General features: G+C 45.5%; 1 protein-coding gene across 1 annotated transcript; it reads left to right on the forward strand.

Moving 5' to 3' along the window:
* Positions 1–796: 796 nt before the first annotated feature.
* On the forward strand, positions 797–20,485 carry HSPA4 (heat shock protein family A (Hsp70) member 4). The gene is made up of 19 exons (XM_009902312.2): positions 797–1,044; positions 5,358–5,415; positions 7,025–7,165; positions 8,339–8,461; positions 8,884–8,983; positions 9,376–9,509; positions 11,547–11,791; positions 12,839–12,915; positions 13,179–13,330; positions 14,239–14,345; positions 14,783–14,916; positions 15,305–15,486; positions 15,822–15,908; positions 16,847–16,999; positions 17,471–17,596; positions 18,421–18,528; positions 18,827–18,946; positions 19,297–19,458; positions 20,225–20,485. The coding sequence occupies exons 1-19, from the start codon at positions 938–940 to the stop codon at positions 20,429–20,431; spliced, it is 2,523 nt and encodes an 840-aa protein (XP_009900614.1). The 5' UTR covers positions 797–937; the 3' UTR covers positions 20,432–20,485.
* Positions 20,486–22,267: the final 1,782 nt, after the last annotated feature.

The following is a 22,267-nucleotide window of genomic DNA, read 5'->3' on the forward strand; positions in this document are numbered from 1 at the left end:
TGTGCTCAGGGGGCCAAGAAGAAGGACAGCATCCTGGTCTGGATCAGGAACAATGTGACCAGCAGGACCAGGGTAGTGATTGTGTCTCTGTACTCAGTACTGGTGAGACCACACCCATCTTGGGTTCAGTTTTAGGCTTCTCATTCCAACGACATTGAGGGGCTGGAGTGTGTCCAGAAAAGGACAACAAAGCTGGTGAGGGGTCTGGAGAGCAGGTCTGCTGAGGAGCTGCTGAGGGAACTGGGGTTATTAGTCTGGAGGAGGCTGAGGTGAGACCTTCTAGCTCTCTACAGCTCCCTGAAAGGAGGTTGGGGCGAGGTGGGGATCGGCATCTTCTGCTAAGCAACAAGTGATAGAACAAGAGAATATGGCCCCAAGTTGCCCCAGGAGAGGTTTAGGTTGGACATGAGGAACAATTTCTTCATGGAAAGGGCTGTCCACACCTGGCCTAGGCTGCCAAGGGCAGTGGTGGAGTCCCCATCTCTAGAGTTGTTTGAAAGAGATAGAGATGTGGTGCTGCGGGCCGTGTTTCTGAGGTGGGCTCGTCAGTCTCAGGTTAATGGTTAGACTGGAGGCTCTTGGAGCAATTTTCTCTGCAAACCCCCGCCGCGCCTCTGCCTAACTTTTGCCAAGGCAAAGGGGCAGGACAGAGCGCTGGGACTCCCCGCCCCGGACATGACATCACCGGCGCCGCCACCGCGCCCACACACCTACTGCAGCCCTGTCCCCGGGTGGGCTTCCCGCGCCTGCGCGCTGGCTGCCGCCCGAACTCTCGCGAGGCTTCCCCCCTCCCCTCCGCGCTGCGTTCTGCCGCGGCCCGACGGGATCTTTCGAGAAGTCCCCCCCGCCCCGACGAGGCAGCGCCCGTCGCGCCGCGCATTTAAACGGGCCGAGCCGCCGCTCCTCAGGCGCCTCTGCTCACTTTCCTCTCGCAACTATGTCGGTAGTGGGCATCGATTTGGGTTTCCAGAGCTGTTATGTGGCCGTGGCCCGCGCTGGCGGCATCGAGACCATCGCGAACGAGTACAGCGACCGCAGCACGCCGTGAGTGAAGCGCGGGGAGGGCCGCGCTGCTTTCCCGCCGGGCTAGGCAGCGGTGCTGGGGCTGGCTGCCTCCCCCCCCGCGGAGAGGACGGAGCCTGCCGGGCCCGGTTCTGCTCGCCCGGTGTGACGGGGAGGGCAGCGTGCTGGGGACGGGGGTTGCGCTGCGCTTCCCACTGCGGCGGGTCGGGAGAAAGCGGCTTGGAAGAAAGAGCCGCGATCGTACGGTGAACGTGGAGAGAGACTGGGTGACCCTCTGTGCTCCTGCGCTTTTAGTGCGGCGTAACCAGTTTGTCCTCCCCGAAGCAGGGCTGTGCTGATTAAAAGGACAGAGCCCGTGAATTTAAGGAAAAGCCACTGTATCTTCCGCTCCTGAAAGTAACAAAGCCTAATTTTCTCTAGATCTCCACACCGTACCTCTTCGTTCTCTTGCACCTTGGGCCCAGTTTCCCCCAGCGCACCCGAAGCGCGGAGGTGAAGGCTGAGCTGGGCTTAGCTCTGTACGAGCTCCTTGGCCTTCCGATGGATAAAAGCTTAGCAAAGCTGCTTAGCAGCCTTCCCTTTCCTTCTCCATGCCTTTGTTCAGCAAGTGATTTCACAGAATTTGCACGTAATTTTGAGTATTTGAGAGTCTTAAGTGAGTCTTTTGAACACTCGCTTGAAGTTAGCCAGCAGATTGACAAGTTGGAGGGATGGGGAAGTGGAATGTAAATAGGCAGTAAGGTGCCCGACGTCCCTTTCCCTGGCAAGGGGACTAACAGCACGCCGCTGGTTATTCTGGGGCTGAAGTATGTTACACTTTACAATACATACTATATATTCTAATTCTACCTACATAAATAATCCGTCCCACACATCTCTCAAGAAGAGTGTGCATTGCCTAGTTTTAATAAGGAACTTGGTAAAAAGGAGAGGGAGAGCTAAAATAAGGAGAACTCTTCTAAGGATAAGTTGCAAAATAAAGATGGGAAAAAAAACTTTCAGTGTGTCAGAACTGGAGAGGAGCTGTTTGAAAATCTGTCTTAAAAGTATTTCTGCATGTCCCTGTGTTGTACAGCTTTATTTTAAGAAGATCCTAAAGCAAATAGCTCTCTGGGTCAGACAATTGTATCATCTTAGCTTTGGAATTTTTTTCTTTTGTTCTTTTAGATCACTCACATCTGCTTGAAAAGACCAGAGGCATAAAATGACCTTGCTTCTAATGAGACAATACCTCAGCCTTTTAATGTCTCAAAGCAATGAATAAATGGAGAAGAAAATCTTTAATGTGATACATGTGATAAGAGTGAAGACCATTCTCTTAAGTGTTCTCAAGAATACAGAAGTTTAGATATGCTGGGGAAAATAATTCATGTGAAATATTTCACTGCAGTCTTCTAATAGCTCTGGGAATCTGGCTCTCAGGGGGTTTTTGTATGTATTTGAGATATGGATACATCTCACTCACTGAAGGAGATGAGCTGCAATGCATCTTCCAGGAAAGAATTCAATTATGAAAAAACTGAATTGAACTTGGAAGAGAGTTAGAAAGTAGTCAGGGTTTAACAAGTCTTAATCTCCCTGTTCTGAAGGAACTGCAAAACCGTTCTATAAGCTAACTCATCAATTAAAAGATGTTCTTAATGACTTCTGAGGGTTGAGCTTGGAAAGGAAGCCTGCTTCAAAAAGTGTTTACATTTCTGTAGAGTGAGCTCTAGGGGAATGGTGTAAGGGACTATGACAGTTTTCCTCATGGATCCAACCGTAGTCAGGGTTAAATATAATGTGTTAGGATGACTTCCAAATGTTGGGAAGGATTAGCAGATCTGGGTTAATTGCAATCATTAGTGTTAAAGTAAACCCTGCTGAATACATTATACCTGGTTGAGTGGCACAGACATTCTCATCGCATATGCTTTCAGCTCTGTACTTGGATTCTTCCAGAGCCCTCCACAATTTGAATGTGTACCCAAGAGCTGTGCAAAACATGTTTGTCTTTGAATACGATGGTCTTAAAGTATAGAGAAAGCTAGTGAAAAATGAGAGAGGAAGAAAAAGGAAGGTTCATTATCCCTGTAAGGTGGGAGGGACTTGGATAAAGTCAAGTAGCCGTAACTGATCTTGTGAAGCTAGAGCTGATTTGCAGTGTGGAGGAAACATGCTGTCAGGGGAGAGGGGATGGCTCCCGTGGATGTGACAACAGGTGGGAGGGTGAAGCAGAGCCTGTAGGTGTGTAAAGGAAGCCTAAAACTCTGCTGAAGTTGCTTTGTTAGACCTCTGATGACATTCACCATGACTGTGTTTTTACTCCAAATGCTGTGGTTAGCTCTTCAGTTTCCAGTGAGTAATAGTGTAATTAGTGTTTAATGAATTAACCCTGATTCCTATGGGGAGCTGATTAAATGAGACTGGCTGAGAATTCCCCCTTACCTTTGCATGGGGTCTCTGTATGACTCCTTAAGACTCTGTTGGGAGTCAGGGTTAACTAGGAGGGTTGGGAGGGAAAGGAGTGGAGCCCAAGTAAAACCATTCTGTCTGTCCAGTTGCACTCTTTGGCGATGCTTGCCTGTTTATAAAGCCAAACAGGGGCTTGTTTAAGAAGAATGTAGACACTTAAGGGTTTTATTCACTGTGTCTTTTGATCACTGTGCTGTATCCTTCTGTCAAGACAGCCTTCTACCTTGAGATGTTTCTCTGGCAGTTTAAAGAGTTCTATAATTGAAATCAGTTTACTTGTGGTGAAAGGGGGCTGATGGCTTGTGACTTAGAAGTGAAGTAGCTGGGTATTTATTTGGTCCAGGTGAAAAGCACCAATTCATGTCTTAATTCCTTTCTGGAGAGCAGAGTAAATTAATAACCAAGCTTCCTGCTCAAGGCTCATTAGAATTTTGGCTGTGTGCTCTGCAGTTCCTGTTCCCTTAGTATGGGCTTTGGGGTCTGCATAGCACAGAACTTGCTCACTTTTTGTTGACTAGTCCCTTGAACAGTTGTTTCAAATAATAAAAGATTCATTTAGAAATGTGAGTTTTGTTGCAATATCTCCTTTAGGGTGGGCCTTGCTTCAGTTGGTACTAATGAGTTGCAAGAAAATATAAAACAAACCCAATTATATTGTTGGACTCTTCAGCTCTGGTCTTGACAATTCCTGTTTGGAAGACTAATTCTCACCATCAGCCTCATCTGGGATTTGTTTCTTGTCGCAGCCTATGGTATAACCCTGTTGCAAAGCAGATTCTTGACCTGCTGTGTAGAGAGCAGCTCGATTGTCCTGCTAGTATGTTGGGAGTAGTAAAAATCTGCTTGATTAGTAGCATATTTCTTTCCTCAGTAAGTTTACCTCAGTGGTATGAGGAACTTGGATGAGAGGGCTGGATTTGTCATTGAATCAGAGAATGAGCTGAGTTGGAAGGGACCTTAAAGATCATCTAGTTCCAGCCTTGCTGCTATGGGCAGGGATACCTTCCACTAGACCAGGTTGCTCAGGCTACTATCCAGCTTGGCCTCAAACGCTTCCAGGTTCGGAGCCCCCACAACTTCTTTGGGCAATGTGTTCCAATGTCTCACCTCCCTCACAGGGAAGAATTTCCTCCTAATGTCTGATCTAAATCCAGCTTCTTCCAGTTTGAAGCTGTTATCCCTCCTCCCATCACTACATCTCTTTGCAAACATTTAATATTTTTAGGACTCCTACAGTTTGTTAGATAGGGAAATCAAGAGGCCTCATAGAGGAGGGATTCCTCCAGGAAGGAGGATTAATTGTTACTTTTTCTCCTTGGCGTTAGCTGTCACAAAGCAGTTTGGAGTAAAGTGTGATGTTTATTTGTAATCCAGTGGTGAAACTCAAGCACCAGTCTTTTCTCTGCAGGCTTTTCCTTCCTGCTTTTGAAGGGTCTGCTGGGAGGCTTAGCTAGCATTTGGTACAGACCTGTAGGAAGGATTTTTTCTTTCTGTATCTGATTTACTTCATGTATTTTTTTTATTGTTGAGAGTTTCCTGCATTATTGGTGAACAACTTTATCTTTGAGTAGCTTAGATCTGTGGGCTATTGCTGAGATAAGGTGCACGCCCCACTAGTTGCTACTTAGAAGCAAAGCTTGAAGCAGGGGTTAGTGCTGTCCTGCAATGGAGGAGCTTTGCTGCTCTGACTGAATTCAGTGTGCCTGGTTCTTTCCAGAATTCCCAGAGCATTCCAGGCATGTGTTGCAGTGAGTGGCCAGTTTCCTTTATGCACCAAACACCATTTACAACACCTCTAGTCCATGGTTACCACCAGGGAAAGGTTTGCAGTGCAGTTGTACTGATGACTCGCTAACTGCAAATCTTTCTTCTCCTTCTAGATCATGTATAGCCTTTGGACCCAAGAACCGCTCCATCGGCGCTGCAGCTAAAAGCCAGGTGAGCTCTAGTTTGGGTAAAAGCAACTTCAGCAGAAATCAGATGAGCTGGATGTGGTTTTTATCTCTGAAGATCACAAATGTCTCTGAGCTGCTGTCCTAGTGTCTCCGTAAGTGTAAGGAACAACTGAGTTTCATTCGGCTGTTCACCCTGCTGCTTTGTCATCTTGGGGCAGAAATCTAAGGGCTGGTGGTTGCACACAGTGAAATACACAAAACAGCCTTTGCCTCCTAAGAAATTCTGACAAATGCTGATTTACTTCTTCCTTTTTAGGTTGCAAATGTAAATTCTAAAGCTAAGCAGTGGTGTTTCATTCTGCCTTAGCTCGTTCCGGTTCATGTGCATTGTGGTGGCTTTTAATTATCTGACTGCATTCTACAGAATTCCATTAAGTACATAGCCTTAGCAGAAAGAGACTTGCCTGAGTGTAAATATATCTTGACTTTCTTGACTCTCCAGCTGAATTACAAACTAACTATCTTAGGCCTTCTGGCTTGTACTTTGAGTTTCTGTTGGTGTAGGTAGGTAAATATGATTTAAGGACTGAGAAGAGAAGGTGATTTGTCTTCATGCCATTTGGGTCCTGTTGTATTATGCCTTTTGTTCCTGTGAAACCCCTCTGACCCATGATTTTTCTTTGAAGTCTTCTACAGGAAGTGGCTATTCAAGCACTTGGGTTTTCTTAGCCTAGAATACTTAGAGATGTGCAAAGATGCATTATCTAGGTCTCAAATGACTGGTTTTACAACTGTGTTGCTCAAGAACAGAACTGTGCTAGAACTAAATACAGAACTAAACTTTTTGTTTTCTGGAATTGAGTGTCTGCTTAGCTTAAAGAAATTGACTGACACAGATCCAGTAGAGATGAGGTATGTTCTGCAGAAACTAAAGGTACAGCAAATCCAGCCCAGGTTACATAGGAAATAGACACTTGACTCTGAACCACAGGTAAATGTTCCATGGTGGAGTGCTTGTCTGATTTGTTGTTCACTGTGAGGTTTTGGTATGTGTCTTGCTCTGATGGTAATGAAGAATTCAACTTCCCTTGCACCACCTGAAAACAATCTAGAATGACTTTTCACTTTCCACTTGCACTGATCTCTGCTCTTAATGAAAGACAATCTACCTCTTCTCAGCTCAGTGGGGGGCCCTCCTGACTTTTTAAAGCTTCCCCACAAGGGCCTTGAGCTGTTCTGTGAGAATCTGTGTTGTGAGACTCTGTGGCGATTGTCAGATGCATGTGACAAGCCTCAACTGGAGTTCACATCCACCTGCTTGTTGTGTTTGTGAACTTACTGGCTGTGATAGTAGGACACAGGGAAATGGGAAGAGCACTTTTCCATTGCTTCCTGAGAAAGTTCAGCCCGAATGGGATCAATTTTTGATAGACTCTTGGCTCAGTTTTCCAGCACACATTGAATTTTGTATCTCATTCCTGTAGATTACCTCGGCAGTTGGAGAGAAGTTGCCTCCTAGCAACTTTTGGTATTATTAAGATACAAATAACAAAAGTACTCTCTCTGGTGAGAGAAGCATGAGAAGAAAACTCTTCTGTTTGAAATTCAGATGTTCCCCTGACACGCTGTATTAAAGGTTTCTTTTCCTCTAGGTTATTTCAAATGCAAAGAATACAGTACAAAGTTTTAAAAGATTTCATGGTCGTGCATTCTCAGATCCCTTTGTTCAAGCTGAAAAAGCAAGCCTTGCCTATGAACTTGTCCAGCTGCCAACAGGCTCAACTGGCATCAAGGTGAGTCTGGTGTGTTTGGAATAGAGCCAGGGGAGGAAACTGATAAGCTCCCCTTTTATCTTTTTATTTGAATCTGCTTGCTGTAGTTTCTGCTCTCTTGTGCAAGGAAAGCCTTAAATTAGGATGAAAAGGGATGCAGATGGTCTCTCCAGCTGCTACCTGAGACTGGTTTTAGTTGTAGAATTTCTCTGCTTGGCAAAGCTGGACCAGCTAAATGCAGTGCTTTTGTTTGGGTTTTTTTTCAACTCCATACTGAATTTGGAAGACAAGCTCCTAGACTAGTGTCCTTACCTAGCTGCTGTCCAGATGCTCCAAGGGTGAAAGGTGTCAGCTTAGCACTTCAGGTAAAATTGAGGGTGCTGAAGCTGCTGAGCATCTCATGCCTGAAGCATCTCTGAGGAGGAAAGGCTGAGAGCCCTGGGGCTGTTGAGCCTGGAGAAGAGCGGCCTGTGAGAGGATCTGATCAATGATCAGCAGGAGCTAAAGGACCTGTGAGGGGCAAGAGGATGGGGCCAAGCTGTTGTCAGTGGTGCCCTGTAACAGGACAATGGGCACAAAGTGAAACCCAGGAGGTTCCAGCTGAACATGAGGAGAAACTTGTTTGGTGTGAAGGTGATAGAGCCCTGAAGCAGGCTGCCCAGAGAGGTTGTGGAGTGTTTCTCTGGAGGTCTTCCAAATCACCTGGCAATTGTGATCCTGTGCAAGGTGCTGTGGTGGCCCCTGCTTCATCAGGGGAGTTGGACTAGGTAGTCTCCAGAGATCCTTTCAGCCATGCTGGGATTCCATGAAATGGTGAGAACTGGGTTTTTATAACAGGCAAAACTTCCTATTTGGGTTTTAGTGTGAACTAACTAGCCTATTCAAGACAAACTGATCTGGTTTAAGTTAACAAAACCAGAGGGAGGGAGGCATTCCAGGTATTGGCTAGCAGTCAGGCTTTAAAAAGATGCTGAAGGCAGAGCAGCTTTGGCTGTGTCAACTCTTGAGTGTTCATCCCAGTGTTGTTACCTCCTTTCAGCTGTTCTGCATAGGCCAGGCTGTCAGGGAATCCTCTCAAGCTGCCTTAGTGAAACCTGGCTTTAGTAAAGACTGCTTGCTGTGTATGTTCCTTATGTATTCAATGTGTGCATCTTACTGTGGTGTAATGTTTGTGTACACAATTTTTATTTGAAGGCCATGTATATGGAAGAAGAAAGAAACTTTACTATTGAGCAGGTGACAGGAATGCTCCTTACCAAATTAAAAGAGACTGCTGAGAATGCTCTTAAGAAGCCTGTAGTTGACTGTGTTGTTTCTGTAAGTATGGAATAGCAAGTAAGTCACTTACTTGGTTGTCATAAAATGCAGTGACTGCAGCATTAAATTGCTCTTTAAACAAGAATATTTAGCTATTTTCTGTTTAAAACTGAATTTTACATGCATCTCTTCTTCATTAAGGGTAAGATGTCCTAAATTGCTGCTAAGTAGCAGCATAAATAACATTTGCTACCTGCTTCTGGCTCTTTGCTTCTACAGTGAGTGGCTTGAGATGGAATGGCAAGATTCACAAAGTAACTTTTGTCTTTATTTTCTCTTGTGTGTTTTGCTTTGCTTTCTCTTGCAACTGAAGCAAACACTACTAAAGCTGAAGGATAACCCAGCTGTGCTCTGTACTGACTGTCTCCACAATTGTAACTGCTGAAGATCTCTTCTAAATGTTAATGTCTAATCTTTTGCAGGTTCCTTCTTTCTACACAGATGCAGAAAGGAGATCTGTGATGGATGCTACACAGATTGCTGGTCTCAACTGTCTGAGGCTAATAAATGAAACAACTGCAGGTAATATTTGTCCTTTTTCCCCTCGCTTGATATTGAAGTTGATTAGATAAAAGGGCTTGTAATCTGTCACTGAGCCATGCCCTCTGGTTTTGTTAACTTAAACTTCAACTGATCTGTTTTAAGATGTGGTCTGGGTTTTTCTCATTGCTTTATAGAGGCACGAAGATATTTCTTGAGTATCTGTTTTAATGCAGCTGCTAAGAGGGCATAATTCTCTCTGATGTCTTTCCGTGCTCTTTTAGCATGGGGAATTTTCTTTCACAGGAGAGAATTTTGTGTAGCTTGACAACTAGGCTGAAATGGTAATGCTGGTTACTGATGTACCACTTTTTCTTAAGGAATTACAAAAGGGAATGTTCTAACTGTACTTCTTGACTTTTCTTCTCTTGTAGTTGCCCTTGCCTATGGAATCTATAAGCAAGACCTGCCTGCCTTGGAGGAGAAGCCACGGAATGTTGTTTTTGTGGACATGGGGCATTCTGCATACCAAGTTTCTGTTTGTGCATTCAACAAAGGCAAACTCAAAGTAAGCAGTCTGTTACATTCCAGTTTGTGGGTAGACATACTCCTCAGCACAGATATGGTCTGTCTGGCTTCACTCAGGAGCCTTCAGACAGCTCAATTTATCCTCAGGTTGCACCTGGAGTTTGAAATAGGGTATGAAGTGGAGAGCTTGAGTGATGTGTGGAGGAAGCAAATGAGCTTTAATCAGCAGACTTTGGCAGAGTGAAAAACCTGCAGTAAATGATCTGTGCAGATTCTCATATGTGACTGGGTGCTGGTTGCAAAAAATACTCCAGCTCAGCCTTGGATTCTAGTATTGAAAGAGGAATTCCTAGAGTGGGGCAAGTGACCAACACTGAACACACTGTGGTGCTCATGTAAGAGTAAAACCTATGCATGGAAGCTAAGGAAGTTATGGTGCACTTCTGAGTGTAGATGTTGCCATCTGAAAGGAGTTTTGTTTCTCAATTTCCTCTTGTGAGGCAACCTAACCTTCTCTCTGATCTTTTAAACTTGGAAACCATGGAAATATCAATGATGCTTTTGAGTATGGAACAGAGCTGGACAGCAAGGCAGTTACAATAGTGTGGAGACCAACCCTTGTCTGAAAGAGTATTGACCATAATGTCAGACTTCACTGATTGCTGTTGCTAAAAAACAATGATCACAATACATTGGAAGAGTAGAATCAGCTGAGGTGGCTGGGCTACAGATGTTCTTTGTAGATAATACCCTCATCAGAAGTGAACACCTGTTTGCAAGAGTTAGCAACACTTATTCTTTGTTTTATTTTTAGCTTGCTGTGAGCGTGTTCCACCCTTACGAGGCATCAAATATTAAACTGGGATGTGAGTCAAGGGACAGTAGCTGAGCAGAGTTTGGAAACTCTGCTTACAGCACAAGATACTGAACAGACTGTGTTGCTAAGTCTTGCCTTGTCTTCATAAACCTCCTTTAAAAGCTGTCACCTCATTACAGGAGGTCTGAGTGCCCAAGGCTGCTCTTTATCATTGAGTTAACAGATAGTTTTCTTGTGAGAGTCACCATGCAGAGGTCTAATGCTTGTGTAGCTGCCAGAATTTGTCAGTGGTAATGATGGTTTCTCAACAGCATTTTGAATGTATCAGCTCCAGAAAGCTTTGGATAATCATGGTTTAGGCTTGGTAGACTTTAAAAGAGTCATCTTGGGATGTGTACAACTATTACTGCAGTTGCCATCCACAGACTGTCAAATCTTAGTGATGCAATTGCTGCTTGATTCCACTGAAATGTAAGGGCACTGTATAATGGCTCCATAAAGAGTATGACCAGCAGGTGAAGGGAGGTTCTCTTCCCCCTCTACTCTCTCCTAAGGAGAGAGGCCACAGCTGCAATATTTGGTCCAGTTCTGGGCCTTGCAGTTCAAGAGAGACAGGAAACTACTGGAGAGGGTCCAGTTGAGGTCACAAAGATGGTGAGGGGCATGAAGCATCTTTGTGAGAAAGAGGCTGAGGCTGTTGAGCCTGGAGAAGAGCAGCCTGAGAGGGGATCTGCTCAATGCTCAGCAAGAGCTAACAGGTGGAAGGCTGGGGCCAGACTCTTGTCAGTGGTGCCCAGGAGCAGGATGAGGAGCAACAGGCACTAACTGGAACCCAGGAGGTTCCATCTAAACAGGAGAAGTAACTTACTTGGTGTGAGGTGCTGGAGCCCTGGAGCAGGCTGCCCAGAGAGGTTGTTTGAATCTTCTCTGGAGAGCTTCTAAAGCCACCTGGCCATTGTGATCCTGTGCAAGGTGCTGTGAAGGATGAGTGTGGGACAGCTTTACTCTTTAGGATGGGTTAGACTTCTAGACAAGGGTGATGAAAATAATTTCTTTGATGGCAGGGATGTTGGATAAAAAAGAACTTGTCTGCATTTTATTCATTGTGGTTACACTAGTACAGCTCTTCCTCTGCAGCAGTGCTGTGATACTTGATTTAACTTGGGCTATATTTGAAACAATCTGACAACAACTGCTGGTAGCTTTCACTGAAGTGATGACAATTTGTGCTGTTACTGAAGGGCTTCCCCTTTTTTGAAGGTTCTTGCTACAGCCTTTGATACCACACTTGGAGGCAGGAAGTTTGATGAGATGTTAGTTGAGTACTTCTGTGAAGAGTTTGGAAAGAAATACAAACTAGACATCAAGTCCAAGATCCGTGCCTTGCTGCGGCTATACCAGGAGTGTGAGAAACTGAAGAAACTGATGAGTGCTAATGCCTCTGATCTCCCCATGAACATTGAGTGCTTCATGAATGACATTGATGTCTCTGGAACCATGAACAGGTAATGCTCACACACTCGGCAGAGGTTAGCTTTAGAATGTCCTTCAGTGAAGAGGGAATGAGCCTAAAAAAAAACCTGTCCTCAGCACTGGAGGGAGAAGGTAAATGCCAGAAAAACATGAGCAGGGTTGCTGCTCAAAATCATGTTTAGAGAATGGTCAGTGGCCTTGAGTTGAGAGGGAGGCCTGCAACTGTTGGAAGTGTGCCTAGATTCCTAGAACCATGCTGTCCTGAGAAGAGGTTGTTGGTGCTGGTGGGTGAAAAGCTGGGTGTGAGCCAGCACTGTGCTGCCAACCCAGAGCCAGCTGTGTCCTGAGCTGATCCCAACTAACATGGGCCTCAAGTGGAGGGAGGGGATTCTGCCCATCTCCACCTGCAGTGCCAGGACCAGCTCTGGACTCCTCCACACAGGGGAGGCATGGACTTGTTGGAGCAGGTCCAGAGGAGGCCACAGCAATGATGGGAGGGCTGGAAGCCCTCTGCTGTTAGGCAACACAGAGCTGGGGTTGTTAAGCCTGCAGAAGGCTTCAGGGAGACCATAAAGCAGCCCTTTGAATTTGAAGGGGGCAGCAGAATTTGAAGGGGGCTCCAGGTGAGCTGGAGACCAACTTTGTACAAAGGCATGGAGTCACAGGATGAGAGGTGGTGGCTTCAAACCGGAGAGACTTGGATTTAGATCAGACATTAAGAGTAAATTCTTGCCCATAAGGGTGGTGAAGCACTGGAGCAGGTTGCCCAGAGAAGCTGTGGGGGCTCTGAGCCTGCTGCTGTTCAGAATCAGGTTAGATGGGGCCTTGAGCAACCTGCTCTAGCAGTTGGTGCCCCTGCCCATGGCAGGGAGCTTGGAACTGGATGATCTTTAAGGTCCTTTCTGACCTGAACCAGTTTGTCTGGGGAATATACTAAGGAAGTTTAAAACTAGGGTTGTGGAGAGGTAAATTCCTGCAGTGGGTAGTTAAGCTGCCATTCTATCTTGGTATCCTGTTGTACTTGCAGTGTTCATTTGCTTGTGGTGTAACCTGGCTTTATTGATGGCTTCTTCCAACAGGAGCAAGTTCTTGGAGATGTGTGATGGGCTCCTTGCAAGAGTAGAACCTCCCCTTCGCAGCATACTGGAGCAAGCCAGTGAGTGTAAAGGCACATTGTGTTCTGCACAGGAGAGAGACATCCTTTGTGCAGGCTTCCTCTGGGTGTCAGAGGAACTTGGGCAGAAGGTTTAGCACATTAACAATTTCTTAGCTTGTGAGAAGCTTTTAAAAGCCAAGAACTAAAATTCTAATTGCTTAGAACCATGGTGAACAAGATTAAAATAGTGCTTGGTCTAGTAGAGCTTTTAGTTTGTCAGTGTATTCATACAAAACTCAAGCTAATGTTTGACTCCTTTCTAGAGTTAAAGAAGGAGGATATCTATGCAGTGGAGATTGTTGGTGGCACCACAAGAATCCCTGCTGTGAAAGAGAAGATCAGTAAATTTTTTGGCAAGGAAGTCAGTACAACCTTGAACGCAGACGAGGCTGTTGCACGAGGTTGTGCACTGCAGGTAAAAAGCTCTGGGTTTCAGCTGTGAGGAGTCTTGACTGCAATCCATAAATACTTTGAGCATGTTCTTTCTGTGATACTCAGGAAGTATTTGAATAAGCTTCAGGAAGGCAGGGGGAAGAATGCAAATAGCAGGTGCAAGTGATTCTGTTGTGCTGGTTGTCTAAGCCAAATTAGAGGGCCAGTGTCACTTGAAGGGAAATGTGCTCTTCTGCTCTATCTGGAAACTGGGGGCCTAGTAAAGCTCCTATGATGTTTTCTTCTCCAGGCTCCTTTTAGGTGCTTAGGTTAAACAGAGCTTAGAAAAAAGCACTGCTACTTGTGATATGACACTTCATTAGTAAGATGGATGAAAACGAAAGCTGAAGTCCTTGCTAATGGAAACCCATGTCCTGAGCTGGAATTGCTCACCATGGACTGGCTTAAGCAGCAATAAATTATTGTTACTAGTGCTAGCATCTCTTGAGTGCACCTTAATTTTTACTCTGATCACCTCTCTTCTCTAAATATTCAATATGGGCTTGCTGGCTCTGATGGAACAGAGATGTTACTGGAAACTCCTTGGACAAGAGTTTTGTGTCATGGTAATGTAAAAAGCTAGAGTCTCTGTCACTCTAACTGTACTTGAGGTTTTCTGACTTATGTTGGCACTAAAACCAATTTGGTAGCCAAGCCAAACCTGATGGCTTTAAAAATGTGTATTTCCCTTTCCAGGGCGAACAGATTGTGCCAGCTTCCTGAGAAAGGAGGGTGCTTGTGAGCTGCTAGGGCTCATTATGTAGCTCCCAAGACCAGCAGTGTTGGTGTCCCTTAATCTAGAGTAAATCTACCTATTAAGCAGCACAAATAGCTACTTGGTGCATTGAATGAAGTTTGAATGTTTGCAATGTGGCTCTTGTGCTCCTCCAGTGTGCTATTTTATCGCCGGCTTTCAAAGTGAGAGAGTTTTCCATCACAGATTTGATACCCTATCCCATTTCTTTACGATGGAATTCACCAGCAGAGGAAGGGTTAAGGTAAAACAATCTTTCACTCTTCTTGCATGATTACATATAGCTTAAAACTGACAGCTGGAGTGAAAAACACTTCTAAAACAATATCCACTGAGCAGTTTGAGCATTGCTAGTTTCTGGAGTTTGATAGTACAAAAAGCTAGGGGTGGGTGGTGGCCTAGCACTGCCTGTATGGCTGCTGGCCTTAAATAGTTCCAGGGGAGGTTTAGGTTGGACATTAGAAATAGTTTCTTTCCCAGAAGGGTTGCCAAGCCCTGGTCCAGGCTGCCCAGGGCAGGGTTTCACATTCCTAGAGGGGTGGCAAAGCTGTGGAGATGTGCTGCTGAAGGACCTGCTTTAGCAGCAGAGTTATTAGGATTAGATAATGGTTGGACTTCATCTTAATGGTTTTGTCCAGTCAAAACAATCTGTAATTCTGAGTACTGTTGTCTTTGTAACAGTGACTGTGAGGTCTTCCCCAAGAACCATCCTGCTCCTTTTTCCAAGGTCCTCACATTCTACAGGAAGGAACCATTTACTCTTGAAGCATACTACAGCTCCCCCAAGGAGCTCCCTTACCCAGATCCTGCTATAGGTGAGACCATTCTATAGCTTCAGACTTCATATGCCTCTTTGTTTTAAGTCTGGAAATGTTTCCAAAGTCCTGGATTTACAGTAAAATGAGTGGAGTGACATGAAGTTTATGGATAAGCAGGCTGATACAGAGTATCTTAATGTTGGAGCAAACTTGGAAGGGGCGTAGTCAGAGCTGTGTAGTCTTTCACTGTGATTCAACTAACACCAGCTCTTACAGCATGTCACAGGAAATTTGATTGCTGTGTCCTAGCACTGCTGAATAAATAACCTGTAGGATTTTCTATGTTCTTGACTGTGCTTTGTTGTCAGCCACAGTCAGGTTTTGTTTCACACTCAGTGATGAAGTTAACCAAATGGTTTGTTGTTTTCTCTCTGGGATTATTTAGCTCACTTCTTGGTTCAAAAGGTCACTCCTCAAACAGATGGCTCCAGTTCAAAAGTGAAGGTCAAAGTTAGAGTGAATATCCACGGTATCTTCAGTGTGTCAAGTGCATCTCTAGTGGAGGTTCATAAATCAGATGAGAATGAAGAGCCCATGGAGACAGATCAACATGCAAAAGAGGAGGAGGTAGGAGACTCTGTGTTGCTCTTACCTACTTTTGCCAGCTCTTCATCAGTTTTCTAGGTTCTGAGACTATAAAGATTTAGTAGGTGAAACATGAAGATGTAATGAAGTACCAGAGGAAGTGTGTTATGTCAGTGCCTGGTGTCTTGTGACAGAAGTTGTTAACCATACTAGGAGTGTTGCTTGCCTAAGCAGAGATATGTAATTAATGGGGCTCCATTTCAGGTTTCATTCTGTGTCTTTGGCCTAAAGAATGTGACATGATTAGCCTAAGCACTGGAGTAAGGATTTGCATGGTCATGGTTTAATACATCATATTTGATCTCTGTGATTTTCAGAAGATGCAGGTAGACCAGGAAGAACAAAAGGCTGAAGAACAACAGCAGGCCCAACCTGAAAACAAGGCAGAGTCTGAAGAGATGGAGGTAATGTGAACATCTGAGACTTCTGGTTTTTTACAGGGTATTTGTGGGAGATTCCTGAGAATGTAGTGTGTGAGCGTCTGCTGCATTTGGCTTAGCTCTGGAAGCTGAGCTTCTCTTGGGATGTGTAGAGCCATAGAGTTGTTTTGGGTGAAGAGACCTTTGAGATCATTAAGTTCAACCATTGACCCAGCACTGCCATGTCACCACTAAACCATGGCACTCAGCACCACATATCCATGGCTTTGAAACCTCTCCAGGAATAGCGACTCTCACTGCTTTAAGCAGCCTGGTTCAGGGCTTGACAACCCTTTTGGGGAAGAAATGTCCAAACTAAACCCCCCCTGGTGTAACTTGAGGCTGTTTGCTCTTGTCACCTCTTAATGAGTAGAGGGACCAACCTCAACCTGGCTCCAACCTCCTTTCAGAGTTGTAGAGAGCAATGAGGTCTCCCCCTCAGTCTCTTTTCTCCAGGCTGAACAGCCCCAGTTGCCTCAGCTGCTCCTTACCAGACCTGTTCTGCAGACCTGTCCCTGGCTTTGTTACCATTCTCTGGACCTACTCCAGCACCTCAGTGTCTCCTTTGTCCAAAACTGACCCCAGTATGACAGTCTGATCAGAGTTTTAGCGGTGCATAAATGGCATGGAGAACTGCAGACCTGTTAGGTGACCTAGTACTGATAAAAATGGGTGACCTCTCCTATTCTTGAGTCAAATAATCATTTAGTTTGAAATACCAGTGTTCTGATGAAAGCACAGTGGTGGCCTCAGGAGTGTAGCCAGTGTGCCAGAGAAAGGCAGTTAATGATCTTGTTAATTATCTGACTAGTAACTGCAGTGCCAGAATGACAGGTAATGCTGCTGTTGAGGTTTACTACCTCAGGGTTGCTTTTTCACTGACTGGTGATGCTGGTTTTACTTTGACTGTTTCTTTAATGCAGACTTCTCAGGCTGACTCAAAAGACAAGAAAGTGGATCAGCCACCTCAAGCCAAGAAAGCTAAAGTGAAGACTACTACTGTGGACCTTCCCATTGAGAATCAGCTGGTGTGGCAGATTGGAAAAGATATGCTGAATTTATTCATTGAGAATGAGGTAAACTCCTGCTGCCCAAGCTAAACCTTTCACCAGCTGTTAGCCAGAAATGTTGATGTTCCTTAAACATGGTTAAGGGTCATCAAGGAAAGACAAAAGTGGGGGGGGGGGGGGGCGGGTCGAATTCAGGTGTTTGAGGTGAACAGGAGTGCCTCATGGAGCCAAGAAATACTCTTTCTGTCAAGTGAATGCTATAACTCACTGGAGCTGTTCTGCAGGAGGGCAGCATCACAGGGTGATTATATCCACCATCACCTGTAGTTACAAGGTACTTGATGGCTGCTGCCACCAGGGCAGCAGTGTTCTATGATGCATCAGGTGTCCCACAAAAACTGAAAGTAGTCTTTATTCATGTGTTTAGAACAGTTCTGTAAACCAGAGTGTTTTAGTCAAATACAAGCCTTTGCTAACCAGGCAATAAATGTTAAATAATTAGCTTTTTAGCTAATTAACTTGTTAATTTGTTCACAGGGTAAGATGATAATGCAGGATAAACTAGAGAAGGAGAGGAATGATGCCAAGAATGCAGTGGAAGAGTATGTGTATGAGATGAGAGACAAACTCTGTGGGGTTTATGAGAAGTTTGTTAGTGAAGATGTAAGTATTGCCAGATTGGTTGTCTCCTGATCTGTTCTGTTACCATAGAATGGGTTGGAAGTGGCCTCTAAAGGTCATCTAGTTCTAACCCCCCTGCAGTCAGCAGGGACATCCTCCACTAGATCAATTTGCTCAGAGCCTTGTCTAGTCTGATCTTGAAGATCTCCAAGGGTGGGACCTCAACTACCTCCCTGGGCAACCTGTTGCAGTGATCACTGATTCTACAGAAGGTGGGATTAATCTGACTACTGTATCTTAACAGGTTGCCTAAAAATCTCTTGGTGTTATTAATTAGCTTTCTCTGGTGTGCTGAAGGAGCCTGCTGTGTAATTATTGTAATTGGAAGTGAGATGATTACATGAGTCAGATGAATTGCTCTGAACTCTTGACTAGATCCCCACTGATTATAATGAGTGCTTTGCCAGCAGGGTGTCTGCAGAGTCCAGATACCTACAGCAGAGCTGAAATAGGACAAGTCAAGTGAGATTCATCACACCTTTGCTAAAGATGACTTCTACTCTGTTCCCAGACTTGATCATATTGTGATGAGAATGTGAAGAGAGGGAAAGCTAAAATCTGCTTTTCTGCGCCAGTATTGATCTAAACTGGAGGTGTCCTAAATAGTTCTTCCCTAGGTCTGGTCACCACCATGAAGCCATACTGAAGACTTGTTTTATTTCCAATTTATCCCTAAAGCAGGATCAAGATTTCAGAGTTCTTTGCATTCTAAAGCTGTAATCCTTCCAGAAAGGTTCCCAAGATAATCCAATACCATCTACTAGCCAAAGGCATTTTCTCATCTAGTTTTGTGTGGTTTGCTTCAGGATCGGAATAGTTTCACGCTGAAGCTGGAGGACACAGAAAATTGGCTTTATGAAGATGGGGAAGACCAACCCAAACAAATCTATATTGATAAATTGACAGAGTTGAAGGTGAGTGGCCCTTACAGTCCCACTGGAACTGACCCAGAGAACTTTAGCTGAGGGAGTTGGCTTAGGTTTACTGAGTTGGAGATCGGCACTGGTGACAACCTCCTTGGTTTGCATATTAAGTACCCAAGGAGCAGATGAACCTATAACAATGTGGGGTTGAGACTTAGTCCCTCCTGCAAGTGGAGGGAGGAGTAAAAGTTCCAAGCAGCTGAGAGATGCTGATGCACCTTGTCCATTCTAGCAGGACCATACTTTAATGCCACATGATTTTATTTTTTTCACCTCTTTTTGATTTCAGACTCTGGGTCAGCCTATTCAAGCAAGGTTTCAAGAGTCAGAGGAAAGACCAAGAGCGTTTGAGGACTTAGGGAAGCAAATTCAACATTACATGAAAATTGTTCACGCGTTCAAAGCAAAGGTATTTCCAGCCTCGACTTGTGCTGTGAGTCTTTGAGTTTGACCTAAGAACCTTTAAACAAAGCCGGTGCTACCCTCCTGGCTGGCTTCTGAGTGCTGTATTTTCAGAAGTGGGTGTTAGCTTGAAAACCTGACAGCCTTTTTTAATTAGGTGTTGATTTCCTCAGGGAGGGGACAATGCCAGCAGCAGAACTTCAGTTCTCCAGTTACAGAGCTGTGGATCATTAAGCTCAATTGCTCTGCCCACTAGAACAGCCTTCTGACTTAATGGCCTTTCTGTTTCTTGAAGAACCAAGCATGCACTTCAGGTGTTAAATATTTGTGTGGCTACAATTACTTTGGTTATTTCAGGATGAACAGTATGACCATCTAGATGAAGCAGATGTGGGAAAAGTGGAGAAGAGTGCAAATGAAGCCATGGAGTGGATGAACAATAAACTAAATCTTCAGAACAAGAGAAGTCTTACTTTGGACCCAGTTATAAAAGCAAAAGAGATACAAGCTAAAACTAAAGTAAGTCCTTTCATGGAATCAGAATGGTTTGTGTGGGAAGAGACCTTCAAGGTCATCCAGTCCAACCCCTCTGCAGGGACATCTGCAACTAGAGCAGGTTGCTCAGAGTCACAAACTATGTCAACCTGCAACGGTTCCAGGGATTTGGCATCTACTACTCCTGAGCAACCTGGACTGGGGTCTCACCACCCTCAGTGGGAAATGTGTTGTATCTAGTTTAAATCTTTCTGTTATTCTAAAATTACTGCCCCTAACTGTGTGAAAACACTGAGTTATGCAGAATGTTTCTGTTTCTTGGTCTAGTTGTTAGTGCACAGAGGAAAACTGAGGTGAGAGATCTGTAATAGAAGGGTGGTGGTTGAGGATTAACCTAGATGGGGAAACATCAGTCCTCAACTGGAGTATCCACCTGGTGTGGCCAACAGTTGACTGGAGCAACAGCTTGAAGTACAGCTGGGTAGATAAAAACATTAGAATGAGAAGAAATGGTCTGAAATTGTGCCAGAGAGGTTTAGGTTGGACATGAGGAACAATTTTTCTGCTGCAAGAGTGGTCAGGCCTTGGAACAGGCTGCCCAGGGAGGTAGAGTCACCATCCCTGGAGGTGTTCAAGAAGTGTAGGGACATGACACTTGGACACAATAGGTTAATGGCCACGGTGGTGTTGGGTTGATGCTTGAGCTCAATCTTAGAGGTCTTTTCTGACCAAAACAATTTTACAATTCTATGGTTTTATGATTTCTAACAGTGTTTTATTTGTTTCCTAGGAACTGACAAGCATTTGTAATCCCATAGTCACAAAACCAAAACCCAAAGTTGAACTCCCCAAGGAGGAGCAGAAACCAGCTGAACCCAATGGACCAGTAGAAGGGCAAGGGGATACCAACAATGGGTCCCCACCTGCTGAGCCGAGTGCTGCAGGTGCTGCCCCCACAGCCCCTGAGAAGAAGCTTCCAGAAATGGACATTGACTGAACTGCAGCACTTGTTTATATTATTGCAAACTACAATAAAGCTTTAAGTTGTCAACTTTGTACCTTCTGAATCCAGACTGAAGCAAGCGAGTACCATAGCACTGGGGAGGCCCCCTCAGCGCACAGAGGCAGAAGGCTGCGGTAGCTCACTACTCCTCTAAGCACTATGATTGTGTAGAAGTGTTGGTGTCTTGATTAGACCTCCAGGCACACAGCACTAAGCTGAGTCTCCACGTTTTTTAACATTCAGGGTGAGTCAATCTTATTTTGAAGCAGTGAGGCAGTACCCTGTGGACCCTGCCTTGGCAGTGCTGCTCTTCTCTTCCACTGGGGATTGCAGCAGCATTGATTGAAGTGCCCATTACTACATGACTGTAAGATCATGGTGGGAGGGAATGTTCCTCCTTGAGCTCATCTTCTCACCTCAGTCTAGCCCTTGTTTTAGTGTTAACAAACTACTCTAGGTTTACTCTGTGCAGTTTCTAGCTACACCACATTTGCAGAGCTTCAGTACGGTTCTCTCACCTCATGGATGACTCAGATTCATTTATCTCATACTAAAAGTTGCAGCTGTACACTCCTGGATCAGCTCTTAGGCACCACAGTCTATGTAAATTTTTTGCCTCTAGTTTAAATTAGCTGCTTGTAGAAGAGTGAACACTTTGTATTTAACTGCCTACACCAGCAGTTGCTTCTGACTTGTTCCTACTTTCTGAAGGGGTTATGCTTGCTTCCATGAGGCCTTCATTTGGAATGCTTGGGGGATTTATTTTGTTTTCCCAGGGGAAAAAACAAACTGACTCATTTGGCTTTTCTTTTTTTTTTTTTTTCTATGAGCTTTATCCAATGATTTGCTTCTACTACTGGTTGTCATTAAACTTGCACCCATGAATTTGTCTGTGTTAAAACTCAAAGCTGAAACCACCCGTTCAGATATTGCAAGAAATAAATGCACTGGATTCTACTCGATCAGCTTCTCCAGCTGTTGATTGCAATGAGGAGAAAAGGGTGTTGGGGGGGTTGATGGTATGGGCTGTGCCCTTCCTTCCTCCGGGGGTGCAAAAGAGCACGGAAGTTTTAGTGCTTCAGCTGTTGACCACTGTCAATTCAAATCAAACCCGCTTTCCTGAGGTAGAGCTAATGCAGGGAGGCGGGGGCTTCTTGGTGAGGGTAGGGCTTAGGCGGGGGTTGCCCTGAGCTTGGCGGCGTTTACTGCAGGCCGCGTATATGCGCAGGGCCGAGCCGAGCTGCCCCAGGCCGGGCTGCGACCTCAGGCGGGCGCCTTCGTCCCTCCGGTCCGCTGGGGGCGCTGCAGCGGCAGCGCCGAGGCCGGAGCTGGGCTGCTGTCTCCGCCCCGCAGCCGCTTCCCACTTCCCTCAGGGCCGTGAGGGGCTGGGCTGCGCCGCGCCCGGCCCTGCCCCGCTGCGCCGGCCCCGGGGCTCCACGCCGGCGCCTGAGGATAACCGGTGAGGCGGCGCAGGCCTTGGCGGCCCGGGCGGCGGAGCAGGAGCAGGCGGTGCTGGGAAGAAGCGACGAGAGGTGGTGGGTGGCAGCACTCGTGGGTAGGGTACGGGGCAGCCGGAGTGGGCCGGGCCTCCCGGCGAGCCCCAGAGCTGCAGGGAGACGGGGTGAGGGTGCGGGGAGGGCTGGCGTGCTGCTGTGCGCCCCTTTTGCTTCACCAGAGCTGACGGCGAAAGGGTGGAGATGTTGGAACTGGAATAAGAGTTGCACAGTTTCTTGTTGGGGGCAGCTTGACGTGAGAACGCGGGTTTGGTGTTTTGTTTTCCTCTTTCCACCACTCCCTGCCTGTGTTTTGGTGTTTCTTTCTTTCTGGTGC

Source organism: Dryobates pubescens, chromosome 16 (assembly GCF_014839835.1).
Source record: "Dryobates pubescens isolate bDryPub1 chromosome 16, bDryPub1.pri, whole genome shotgun sequence".
NCBI classification, from domain to species: domain Eukaryota; kingdom Metazoa; phylum Chordata; class Aves; order Piciformes; family Picidae; genus Dryobates; species Dryobates pubescens.

Excerpts from the sequence above, each read along its gene's own strand:
- HSPA4 (XM_009902312.2), top strand. The coding sequence starts at position 938 with ATGTCGGTAGTGGGCATCGATTTGGGTTTCCAGAGCTGTTATGTGGCC. Across the intron at positions 17,597-18,420 it reads AGAAGTTTGTTAGTGAAGAT|GATCGGAATAGTTTCACGCT; the intron begins GTAAGTATTGCC and ends GGTTTGCTTCAG. Across the intron at positions 18,947-19,296 it reads TTCACGCGTTCAAAGCAAAG|GATGAACAGTATGACCATCT; the intron begins GTATTTCCAGCC and ends TGGTTATTTCAG.